This window comes from Nothoprocta perdicaria, unplaced genomic scaffold (assembly GCF_003342845.1).
Source record: "Nothoprocta perdicaria isolate Ctin4 unplaced genomic scaffold, notPer1 scaffold_165, whole genome shotgun sequence".
NCBI classification, from domain to species: Eukaryota; Metazoa; Chordata; class Aves; order Tinamiformes; family Tinamidae; genus Nothoprocta; species Nothoprocta perdicaria.
This window is the reverse complement of record NW_020454816.1, coordinates 264,213-277,279: the sequence shown is the minus strand read 5'-3', so window position 1 is coordinate 277,279 and position 13,067 is coordinate 264,213. Positions and strand designations below refer to the sequence as shown.

Here is a 13,067-nt window from a genome sequence, read left to right as displayed (position 1 = left end):
GCAGCAACTGCAAAGCACTCGCGTCAAAGGAATTAGATTCCACGTGTGCTTGGTTTCAAAACACGTCACTGATAGAGAGGTAACCACGATAGAGAGGTAACCACGATAGAGAGGTAACCACGATAGAGAGGTAACCACGATAGAGAGGTAACCATGATAGAGAAGTAACCAGGCCCATGGCAGAGGGAGGCTCCTTGCAGAGCGAGCCCAATGTGATCACTTGAGTTCTTGGGGCTCTGGTGCCTTGAGTTCTTGGGGCTCCGTCTGGATGTCACCTCCACACGGGCAGTGGAGGTGCTGGATCTGGTGCGTGGAGGTTGCTCTGCTGGGAACTGGCCAGCACAAGTGGCTGGACATCAGTGCGCAAGCTCAAATACTTGGGGAATGAGTTCCTGCAACAGCTATTGAGGGAAGCAAGGCCAAAAGATGATTCATAATCCCTGAGGTGGGCAACAGCATGGTATGGCTCGCGTGCTGCAAAGTCTTTTGGCATCTGGATTTTGAATAAAGCTTTTCCACTTMTATATATATATWTTTTTCCACCGRAAAGGTCAAAACCCAAAGCATTTGCATTGAAATSTTTTGCACATGCTGTTGGTGGAGGCTTTTGTGGAGTTTGGTTGTCTCGTGTCTGGCTCTGTGCGTTGAGTGGCCTCATCCATGGTGCACGGTGTTGCCCTTCTCTTAGAGTAGATCCTGGAGACTGTGCAGCCATCATTCCCAGTGAGGTGTCTCCCAAGACCGAGAGGCTGATTTAGCTTCAGGGGGTATTTATTCTTTAGGATTTTTTTTTTTTCTTTCTGTGGAGAATAAGAAGAAACTGCTCGTAAGACAAGAAAACAAAGTTCTGCTATTTTAAAAGGTTTCCTTCAATCTGTGCAATTCTGGCACTGCCACACCACAGGTTCTCTACTGTAAGATGCATGGAAATTCACTCCAAAGCTCTCCCACTCTTCCTTGCCCCGTGATTCCTGCTGTGCATCTGAATATGGAACTCCTTTGTGTCAGGTTCGTTTCCAAATGTGCATCTAAGCACGAAGAAATGAATACACCCAACCCGTGCATCTGTCTGGCTGTTAATGGGGCCGCATAACCTGAACCTGACAACATCGTGGCTATGAATTGACTTTGCAGTTGAGATGCGGTCAAGAGGAAGGAGCAAAAGCAGCGAATAAGGGATACATTATGTTTCRCTCAATGTCTAAAGAACCGACTGTAATGGTGAGCTAGCAGGTCTTGCAAATTGGCATGGAGGAGCCTTGCCAAAGGCATGGAAGCAGAGTGGTTTGTGACTTGCCTTGGCAGACTTGCGAGAGATCTGTCTTGGATATCCTCTTGTTGACCTTATTAAGTTAAGTTTCGTGTGTTTAAAGGTCATGGCGAAAATCATTAACATTAGGTTGATGGCTGAAAGGTAGTAAGTATTTCCTGCTTATCAGATGGAGTTTTGAAGGGACTTTGAATTGTTCGATTTGTTTATCTTTGGAAATCAGGAAGACCCTCAGGGAGAGGGATTTTGTGGTGCTCGGGCAGCTTGGGGAATGACAAATGGTTTGCTCTCCAGCGAGGTTCGGAGACTCGATATGATAGCAAAAAACCAGGAAATTCTGCAGTCTAGCTTCCAGCTAATTCGGTCGTGCTGCGGGCCTCGAATGGCCAAGGCTGTAACAATTTGTGACGTGAACAATAACATATTAACGTTCCTTCTTACTGGAAAGCTAAAAACAGAAAAGGAGACGTGTGTAGGGGTTGGTTGGGTTGCAAGCCAGATGCTGTAAGCATGGCTTGGCACTATAGGGATTTCCTTGACCTTGGCGGGGCCGTGATTGCTTGCAGTTCAGATCAGTGCATTGGTGTTCGCAGAGCTGTGGCATAAGCTAATGGAGCACCAGGAGCGCAGCACTGCTGTCAGATACTTTTGCAATTCCTGACTGTTTCTTGGATTACTTCATGCTGAAACCTTAGGCTGCGTCAGCAAAATTCTCCTTCCCTCACCCTCCATCTGGGATTTAGCAAATATGATAGTTATTCTTTAAATTGATGGATCATTGTAAAGTCATTTCAAATGAAAGCCMTTCTTTATTTGAAAGTAATTCTGCGCAAAAAAAGAGTTCTTGAAAAATTGCCATGGGGGGCTGACTAAAGACAGATAAGACATAGTTTCTAGTTTCTGCAGTTGTTCGAAAAGGAGCTGGGGCTGAATGTCCCTCCCTTGAATGTCTGGGCAGGTACAATGTAGAAAGTGGAGAGACAAGAGAGCATCCTACTGTCACAAGCTCGTGTGCTTCTGGGGAGGCATTTCTGATAGACTTGGTTGAGGTGATGGCCATTTCAAAGAGAAATGCTGGTTTCTTTTTTTTGCTTTGAATAAACGTTTATATTGCCAGCTGTAATTTTAGTATGCCTTTGTAGGTCGCCTGTTGTTACTGGAAGATGTAATGATAAATAATAAAGGTACTAGGAACTACTTGAAAAGAAAAGAASAAATGAATCTGATGGTCTCTGTTTTAATGGTCGACGTCTTCTAGGCTGCAAACAGTTGGCAGAGAATTAGATGGAGCTACATGAAAGCAGCTATTGAGAGATGCTCAGATTGTCCTTCCTAGACTGTGGCAAGTGCCAGTTGGGTAGTCCTGCAAAACAGACCACAAAACGGAGTACCAAATTCCAACAAAATGCTGGAGGAGCTGAAAGGATCCAGGGAATCATTTCCTCGGTGTAGAGAGCGTCCCCCACGGCACGTTCCCCATCTGGAGCTGGGAGGCGGGATGGGCTGTTCCCTGCAGGTGCTTGGCTGGGATCCTGCTCCATGGCCGGGATCCTGCTCCATGCTCCGTTGAAGCGAATTGGAAAGGCAACTGCAGCTTTCCACGTGCTTGGATTGAGCGCATCTCACAGGATCAGTGCTTACAGGGCCGGCTGCCCGGATGCTCAGATCAAAAGTCCAGGGAACAGGTGGTCCTTTTGCACATAGAGCGCTTTGAGATGCAATAGTAGCACATAGCAGTGATAGAAGACGCTGAATCCTTCAAGTTCTCAGCTGTGGCTTCCTCTTGATAAAGACATTTTTGTGCTTGTTCTTGTGCGGTTGCRATTGTTGCAGAAATATATATGGGGGAATGGGCTTGGTTTTGGGTGACCTTCCGGAGAGCGCGGTGGCGATCAGTTACCGCACGAGGCATATGTTACCAATTTTTTCTTTTTTTCTATATGTGATTTATGAAAGAGAGCCTCTCTTATGGTGTATATATATAAATGGACTTTCTTATCTCAGTAAAGTTAGCTGCTTGAGGGAGTACGCTCTTCAGGGCAGGGATACTGTGAGAGTGGATTTCAGCAGCGATCTAATAGGTTTTATCTTATGAAATCAACACGGCATGAAATTTTATTTTAGAATATTGATACTCTCTGCTGTGGGCCAGATGCAACCCAGGCTGGCACAGCTAATTCACTTTGGCCCTGCTCCAGCAGAGCATCCTGTTTCAGCAAAGTGATTAAGCATGTACTTATCTTCAAGCACACAGCTAAATCCCGGAGATTTGGATGCTTCTCTGGATCAGGGCTTCTTGTCCAGAGGACAGGTCAGCCCCAAGGAGAGCACTTGTAAATCTCCCTTTCTTTTCCAGGATTTTTCTGCTGGGAGAGCTGTTTTAGAGCCAGGCCTGTGGCTGGCAAGAGGATGGGGTCATAGGTACCTAGGCAGACTTGCTGTGGGGACTCAAGGTCCCTTATCATTCCTCAGCTTTTAAGCAGGAGATTGCTTTAGCAAGCTGAAAACAAAGGTTTTGTCCTGTGCAATTTCCCATTTAATATGAAATGCCGGGATATGGATGCATCTTGGGAGGATCCGGGTGCTAGGAGGTGGCTGGTAGCTCAGATGTCCTGGGAGATGAGACAGAGCAGGGAGATAGCTGGGGAAGCCCATCCACCTCCAAGGTGTTTCTGTTCAAAGGCCCAATTAAACCATGCTTTGGAGCACAGCTTGCCTTTTCTATTTGAAGTTTCCAAGAAAGCAAAACAACCTTCCCTTCCCCCTACTGCCAAGCCCACCTGTTTTGTTTTTTTCCTAGAAAAATGTGAAATTCATTAACATGTGGTGAAAGCAATGTACCGACGTCATCTTGATTTAAAATCTGTTTTAAATCTTAAAATGATGGAGCCAGAATATTTTTTTTTTTGCAAATAGCCCTGCCTTTGTGGCTATGAGGCCGACTGTCAACATTATTTGAACATCTCTATTTTTAGTACTTCTGCGTCCTTTGCAACAATGCTATTTGAAAAGAAAACAAGAAGAAATACAGGGAGAAGGAAAAAAGATACTCGTGTTAAAAGCCAAATCCTGCTTGCTTTGCTCAGCCTGAGCTGCAGGGACTCGGGATGAAAGGAGCAGAGAGGGACTGGAGCAGAGGCTGGGAGCGCCGCTAGCCTTGGGCACATCCCGGCAGGTGTGAGGGCTTTTCCTGCTCTTGCATCCCGAGAGTCAGATCGCTGCTGCTTGGGGGCTGTTTTTGGATCGATTGCTCCTATGAATTGCAGAGTCACCGTCCTTCACTTCTGATGTCACCTTGATCGTCTCTTTGGACACGGTGGCTCCTGGACCTTCCCTGGTGCCACCTACGCTTTTAGCTCCTGCCGTCTCCTTTTGACTTATGATAGTAAAACAAGAGAGTTAAACCAGTTTCTTCCCTAGGACTCGGRATCCAAACAATCTCAGCATTTAATAGGGGCGGTAAAGGCGCTCCCGCAACATCCCTTTGAATCCCAGCGCCACTGGGCTGACGATGATGTTTGTGTTTGGGTTGCTTAGTGAAAGGCAGCGCTGCCTGCCCGGAGCTCAGCTCCCACTGCTGATCCATGTGTCTACTCGATAAGTGGAATAGCTACAAAGTCCTGGAGAGGTTGTGGCTTGCGGGGAGGGTTTGTCTGGCTGGCCGAGAGCAGCTCCCTGGTGGGAGGTGACGGATGCAGAGGGCTGGAGCGGCACCGCTCCGTGTCACGGCCACTTGCTGCCGTGCGTTTCCGCGTGGCACCAGCCCCAATGAGGATTTATTGCCGCTTTTCCATCGGCGCTGCCGGCTTCGGCCCCACACCAATATATCAGAACGTTGTTTTGCCCAAGCCAGGAGGAGAACCATGTAGCTGGAATGTATTAGAAGTAGTAATTCCGCTAGGAGTGAATTTTGTGCTTTTGCCAGCCCCTAACCTAGGCATCATTAAATCCGCATGTGATTCTTATTTTGCGGGAACTTCATCTCTCACTTGCAACTTGTACGTGGCATTAGAGCTCATCAACAACGAGTGGGCTTTAAATATGGTTTGTCCCGGCCAAATTAAACAGTGCCTATTGTGAAGAAGTTTTGTGTGTGTGTGCTGCTCAATAATCCTTTGCTGTTTTTGGTTTCTGAATGATTTGCTGTCCCGTGAAGGGAGGCTGCCACCGAGGTACTATTTGTGCAATGCAGGATGTGTGTGGGCATGCAAATATCTCCAACTCTTGGAGTGATTTCTCTGCTTTTTTTTTACTTAATATGAAGTGCCCTGGATGGTGCTGCAGAGCCTCCCATTTGGACCGGCCTTCTCCAACACTGCTCGGTGGCCTGGTCCTCTCACCCTGCGCAAGCTGGCATGACCTGGAGCTGCAGCGGGAACGCTGTTCAGTGTGGTTTGGGAAATGGCTAAGGATGGAAACAGGATCCCTAGAGAAGGGCAGATGTGTCAGTGGAAGTTTCTAGCGGTGTTGTAAAGCTGCAGTTAGCTAAGGCTAATTTAATCCGGAGGCCAGAAAAAACATGGGAGATGACTCAAGGGAGCAGACCCAGCTGCGAATGGCTCCTTTGCTCCAAGCGCTGGAGATGCTCTTCCTGGCTCAAGTGGTCGCTCTCCAAGTGACCACTTGGCTTGGTGGATGGGATGCCTGTGCGTATTGGGAATTGAGGATAGTAATGTCAGTGTAAAGAGCTAGGGCTGGGGAAGCAGCAGAGCTGCAGAAGTTGAAGCACGTGTTCTCCTTGGGTAGCGACATGGCCAGACCCGACTCCCATGTGCGCCCCTTCGCCCTGGCAGRGGCGATGCCTACGCAAGTGGGAACCTTGTCTATGGCCAAGACATGGGTTCTTCTTGTATGAGTTGAGCAGGATTAAATCAAAGCAGACTTTTTCACTCAAAACAACCCCCCCCACCCACCACACACACAGTCTGATTGTTAAAAATCAGGGTTTGGTTTGCTGTCCAGAGCCAGCTCTGGGTAGAATTACATGTTGAGTGCCTGATACAGTGGCCTCAGCTGTCAAGGGAAGGCCAGCCAAATCCAAGGGCTGYTGCGCCATGTGCCCTTTGGCAGGTTGATGTGCGGTCTTCCCATCCAAGAGGTTTATTTTGTTTCATGGTCGGTTCTCTCTCGTCTCTCCCCTCACCGCTTRCAGATGTTCGCTGCCGAGGAGAATGTAGATTTTCGGATACACGTGGAGAACCAGACGCGAGCAAGGGACGACGTGAGCAGGAAGCAGCTTCGGCTCTATCAGCTCTACAGCAGGACAAGCGGGAAACACATCCAAGTGCTAGGCAGGAGGATCAGCGCCAAAGGAGAAGATGGAGATAAATATGGTAAGGACACTTACCGGGATGCCAAGGCTATGGTTCAAAACCTTTAATGTAGTGTGTTGGGTTGAGAAGCTTTTTGAAGTCAGCGTTTTTGGAGCACAAATAACTGGATGTAGGCTCGTGGTGGGTTCCACTGTTTTCAACTTGCCTTGCATGCRAAAAAAAAGGTAGCAGAAGGAGAGATTCATGTGAACAAGCTCCATAGTCCTGGTACGTTTTGAGATGGTTTTGGTAGAGATACTTTTGCTTGTCTTGGTTTACTTCTGAATGACACTGCTGGAAGGGTTTCCTCCGTGTTGGGGCCTGCTCCTTTTGGCTGGTGTGGACGTGCAGCCCTATGAGCTCGCGTGCTGCTGCAGAAGTCATGTACACATTGGTCAAGACTCACATAAGACGGTGCTGATTTCTCATGTGCTGCTGGTGAGGGTGGAAATGGGGGGCAGAGAAGGGCAAATCACCACTTGTTTGAAAACAGCTATTCCCTGAGGATGCTTTAAGCAGGATGGGGATGCTCCATCCCTACCTTGACAGGGCAGCTCCTGGCACTGTGAACAAATGCAGAGGAGCACGGTGAGTTGTGCAGTAGGAAGTGCCAGACATGAAGTACCTGCTTGCTATGAAATGAGCCCCCAAGCSTGTTGGCTAAGGAGACCTGAGATGGTTAGAGAAAGCCCTGCCCTGAAGGCTCATCCCTCTTGTCCTTTGTCATTCCAAAATTTTCTGATAAAATAGGAGAAGACACTACCATCAGGTTGCTAATTATAGTGTCATTTGATGCCATTCATCCTCTTTGGGTCCGACGTGCAGCCTGGTGCTGCGCAGAGCTTCCCGGGTCCACGCAGCCCGCGGTCCATGGCAGCCCACGCGATGTGCCTTTCCTCCCTGTCAAAGCAGGCGGCGTTCGCAGTGGGTGCAGCAGGGAAGTGTGCCCGCCAGCAGCTGACAAGTGCTAATTTATGTGTCAAAGCCCATCTTGTCCCCTTCATACATATGCAATCGTGCCTGAACAACAAATCCTCGCGCAGGAGACTGCGCATGGCCAGCAGAAATGCCGTGCAATCGCAGAACCTTGGATTTGCAGCCTGAGTTGCTCCCCACTGCTGGCCACCGAGTCCTCTGGGTCACTGGAATCCTTCCCACAACCCCAAGTGCTAYGTGGTTACTTCCATTGTGTCCAATGGTTGAGTCCATTTGCTAGCGCTCCCTTCCCCCAGGAAAGCCCTTGATGTGTGAAGCTGCAAAGCCTCCCTGTTTCCAGCCATGCTGAAAGGTTATGGAAATCTGTTCATCGTCTTGCCTGGCACGGGAACACGTAGAGCATGATAATCGGGGAGACAGTGAGGTGGGGCCTGGAGGTGCAGGATGTGGCCACGCAGAGCTCCTAGCTGTGATAATGAAGGGGGGAGAGATGTCAGAGTTACTGAAGTGAGAACCATCTGCGTTGCAGCCCAACCTGGACACAAAGGCAGYGACACAGGAGTCATTATGTGTGGGGAGCCCTCCCCCCGTGGCATTATTACAGACTAACCTTTGATCAAGACCAGAGAGAGGCTTAAACTGGGTCCAGGGATCTGAACAGTTGCAAACTTTTGATCCAAATCTCAGCGTTGCTGGTGAGACCCGCCCCGGTGGCRGGACACCTTTCCTCGGGCGCGGCTGATGGCTGTTCTTCCTCCTCCTCTTCCTCCTTTCCTCCTTTGCAGCTCCGAGCTGGAGCCCGGCTTAGGATACAGGATGCCTGATTGCATCCGGAATGGCAGGGAGCCGTTTCCTGGCTCATCAAAGTGGCCCCGTGTACTTCCAACTTGACCCTAGTGAGAGAAGACAACAGTAGGCGACGGCTTTGCAGCCTCCATCTCCATAGGGGAGGCTCTGAGGAGCAGTGTGGCCGTGTCCTGCACGCTCTTCACAGGCAACCCACACTGCCAGCCCTACGATGGGCAAGCAAATCGAGCTCCTCTTTCCCCTCGCCCCCATCCATGCACATCTGGCGAGAGAGCGGTGTCCAAGGGAGAAGGTGACATTCCTTGTGCACCTCCAGAGCTTCCAAATGGCTGGAGTGCCAGGCTTGCCTTGCCTTTGAAGCCTGGGGAAATCGGCTAGTTTTATTGCAACTTTTACTGACTTCTGTGAAGCTTCTCACCTCTTGGTTGAAGAGAGTGGCCAGGAATGAAGGGAAGTGGCACATCCTTTGGGAATTGCGGGTTTCCAGGCCCCGTCATGACTGCAGAGAAGGATGAACAGGCTACAGCTCAGCACAAGAGCTGAGAAGTGTAGGGCCTGGAGCAACGCAGCCAGAGGAAGCTCTTTGAAGGCCGCATCTGGCCCTGCAAATTCCATGTGGGAGCAAAAACGTGGGCTCCAAAGTGCATGGCTTTACTGGCACAATAACTCTGGCATGTAATTTTATGCCCTATTTGCAGCATAGATCTGGCCCCATGTGCCGAATTATTAAATGGCAAATTAAGCCAGTTAATAGAATTAATTGAGTCGATCTAATCCTTTTAATCAGATGGATTTGATCCCTTCTCAGATGAATTGGAAGAATTAGAATCCATTAACAGATAAGTCAATTATTGGACTAAATTAAATCTACTAATAATGCCTGCTGCTTGCAGAAACACTAATTAATCTAAATACACTTACCTATCTCCCAAGTTTGTGGGTTTTTTTTGTAAGGGTTAATTGATGTTTCTAAAGTGCTCTGAGATGTTTAGATAACAGTAGTTCTATGTGAGCAAAATATTRTCTCTTAACAGACTATAAACTAATTAAAAGACTGATCTACTTACCGATTGCGTTTTTACTTTAATTTCTTCAGCCTATTCAGAAAGAGTTTGCACTGGCCCGGAAAAAACCAATATTCCTGTTATAAGCTTATTATTACTTTACAGGTTCCTAAGTGGTTCTTTCATTCAGAAAATGAAAAAGGGGAAGGAGGAAAAAAAAAACCCCATCCATTAAAGAGCTTGACAAGAGGAAAAAAAAAAAGGACCTGGAACCTTTATTTTCTACCTCCGATAAATGGTACAGATAGGGAAGAGAGGGATCAGTGACCTGAAACCTTAGATCCTTTCATTTATTTTCATTTCACAAAAGGCAGAAGACATCCTATCCTGTTTGTTCGCTATCTTTGTATCCGGCTCGCTGGGGGAGACAGAGCTCCCTTGCTCGGGTGAAGGCATTTTTGGCCTCATTTGTATTTCACAGCCATGTGATTTTGGGGTTTTAAGGCCTCCCTGGCTGCGCGTCCCAGGGTCAGCAGGAAGCAGGGGTGGCCCCGGAGCCGTGCGAGGGGGATGTGAGGGTTCCCGCCGTCCCTTTCCGTGGGGATGCCGAAGGGAGGGATGTGCTTATGAGCTGGGAGTTACCAGGCAGAGCATCAGCTGCCGCGGGTTATCGCCCTTGGCGTGCAACGTTGACCTGGTCTATCCCAATTAAAAAATAATTCCCGACTCCAAGAATTTGGATGCAAATTTGCATGTAACGTCCACCGAGTGTCCTGACGGAGCATCCCGCGTTGGCCACGGGGCAGCCCTTGTTGGGCACGTTGCAGCTGTCTAGACGTCAGCCGTGCTCCATCCCGCCGGAGGCTTCGCTTGCGGTAGGAGCGGGCTCCGCTCCACGTGGAGGTGTAATCCGTGCGGAAAATATTATTACAGCGAAAGAGCCGCCTTTAATCGACTCCGAATTTTGCAGGATTCCTCTCCCGGTTTGGGCAATCCCGGTGCTCCCCAGAATTAATGAGCTGACATAGCAGTTCTTGGGGTTTGGCAGCCTGACAGCTAATTTAGAACTCCCCAAACTCATTTCACTAATGACTCCCATTTGTTCTATCTCAAAGCCTGGAAACAAATGCAAAATGCCAGTGCCATTGTCCCATCTTTAGCAAGTCATTCCTTCCCCTCAGCGTTTCTGGCACCTTAGCAGCAAGCTGCCCCAGGAAAGCTGATTAACCCTTTCCCTGCCTGGAATAGCTAAAACCAGTTTTAACCCCCCCCCCGGAAGAGCAAGAGGAAAACCCATCTCGACGGGGCTGGGAGGCACCGGGCTAAGGAATGCATCCCAGGTTTTGGATAAGGCTAGGTGAGTATTAGATGTATTTCCACAAGCRTGACCAGACCCCAGGTATTTGTGGAAGAGCCTCCCTGGCCTGGTGCGGATCAGCGGATACCCTGAACGAGCTGCAGTGCTCTCCATAATTTATTCAGCTGAGACACGGGGATGGCAGTTTCCTATTTAAGCTGCGCCTTGCTTCCTCCAATCCCTTCCCATTACAGTTTGGAYGTGACAACAAGACAAATAATTTTTTTAAAAGACCCTTTATCTTCTAAACCATTTATTTTCACTTACTTAGCCCGAGGGCAGCGCTGACCCCGGCGTAAGCGATGATCATTCACCGTGGCAGCTGTACAGTCATATGGGGCCGGCGATCGGCCTACGCCAGGCAAGCCTTCGCTCTCCAGCTGCTGTGTTGTCTTGGGTGGCTTTTTCCCCCTCTTGCTCAGCGTCCCGCAATTGCTTTTATTATCATTTTCTTTCACCTCTCCTATCACCTTTGGGCAGCTCTTGGCCAGTGGCAAAGTTTCCCTCGCTTTGCGGAGTGGCCGGAGATGGATCTTCCCGTTTGGCTCCATCACCACCGCACCATCTCCAAAAGGTTGGGCAGACATTTGGAATACATTGCAAGCCTCCTAAAAGAACCATCTGTACCTTTAAAACTATCTATTATTATTATTATTATTATTATTATTATTATTATTATTATTTATTTCCTGTATTCTGTGTCTGTGCCAATGCAGAGGAAAGCTCTGCTTTGATAAAACAAGGGTTATTTGGGGAAAAAAACCCCAAACTATTTGCTTTTGAATTAATGAACAATCTATTTTTTTTTTTTTTTTCCCAAAATTCCCAAACCTTTATTTTTGATACCTGCTTCTGCAAACTCCCACTGAGGCCAGTTTCACACCTGAAGCTCAGTTGTCTCTGCAGAGCCTGCTCTGTATAAGTACCTGTAGCAGCCTCTATAGCAGAAGTGCTTGTTCTTTTCTTCCTCCTGACATTCCTCAGTGATTCTTCTGGACCTTGAGATGTATTAGACACACTRTTTTTTTAGGAAAAAAATATAAGTCATCTTTTAGCTGAGTCTGAAATGAATGTCCCCTGAATCATGGGGTCATGGTTTGGAAAATGTAGGCCTGCCTGTCACTAAAAATTAGGTACCAAGAAATAACGAGGAAAAGTAATTTAGAGGTCTGCTGATAATTTGTCATTTTTAATTTCTATGCAGAGTGGAAAGTGAGTTCTAAAATGAAAAATCTTTATTTTCATGCAAGTCATAAAAGGGTTTTTGTTAACAGTTTGTGCGTGTGTATATAATTCTGTGCTGTGATTTAAGTGGTCCCATTAGAAATGCAGAATAGGAAATAGGATCCCATCTGTGAGCAATTTAAGAGGAAGTGAGACAATGGAGTCGATTGCTGCTCCAGTTTAGATAATCAATACAAATATTATTAGTATAGTGATTTATCTTCCAAGGCACTTTATGAAAATGTGAATGCCAGACCCCGAAGACAGGTCAATATGATATTATCTGTTCCTTCCTTGCCGTGATTACACTTTTTTTTCCCCTATGAAGCTTGAGCAGCTGCTTTGCTAAATGCTCTTCCCTGCCTGTGATGAAATAGCACCAAGTTGGGGGTTCCCTGCCTCTTCTGTGCTTCTTGGAAACACGCTGTGAATATTGGTACAAAAATTACTTCTGTGCAGAACTTAGCCAYGGGAACTCCCTTGTGGTTGTTGGGAGATGCTGAAGTTCTAAAAGTTTGCATAATTTTAAATGTATTTCTAGACCAGGAGGGTTTTTATGTGTAAGTGCTGAGAAAGTCACAAGTTTGTTCTAGTTGTTTTATTTATGTCTCTATTATCAAACCTTTGATTGTGGTTCCTGAGGTTTTCCCATGTCTCGTCATTTGGGTAGTCATAAATTCTAGCTGGTTCTTGGGGCACCGTTAAAAGCTCTCTGAGACTAGGTTGGCCAGCATTTCTGAAAGGCTTTTTTCTAATTTCAAGGGAAGGGGAGTAGGAAAACATTTTAAACAAACTGACTTCCAGTCATTTGCTGCTTTGTCCTCTGCTTGCATTAACGTGTATCAGCAAGTGGCCACTGAGGTTTGTCCTTCATAGGAAATGAAAAATGTCAATATCCGTGTTAAAAACACTCAATTTTTATCTTGCCCATTCTTCAGACTTACAGGCAATTTCACAGGCAAAAATGGGTTTGCTTCCAAAGAATTAAGAGAAGATGGGAAATTCAGAATCTGAGGCAAGGAAAAAAGCCTGCTTCTGCTTGAAGGTAACATGTATATCTTGCCAGGTTGTGGTCTGAGACGCCCCAACTCATCAGCTTGCTTTGCTGGAGACTTAGGCCAGTGGTGGCAAACCAGGTACTCAGCTGTGGCGTCTTC

The 13,067-nt window shown here is 47.4% G+C and overlaps 1 protein-coding gene across 1 annotated transcript in view; it reads left to right on the top strand.

Annotated features, from left to right (window-relative positions):
- The window catches only part of FGF18 (fibroblast growth factor 18), a 58,253-nt gene that overhangs the window by 14,659 nt on the left and 30,527 nt on the right, over window positions 1-13,067 (top strand). The window contains exon 2 of the mRNA XM_026035695.1: window positions 6,423-6,603. Within this exon, the coding sequence (XP_025891480.1) occupies window positions 6,423-6,603 (181 nt within the window). The remainder of the gene's footprint in view (window positions 1-6,422; window positions 6,604-13,067) is intronic.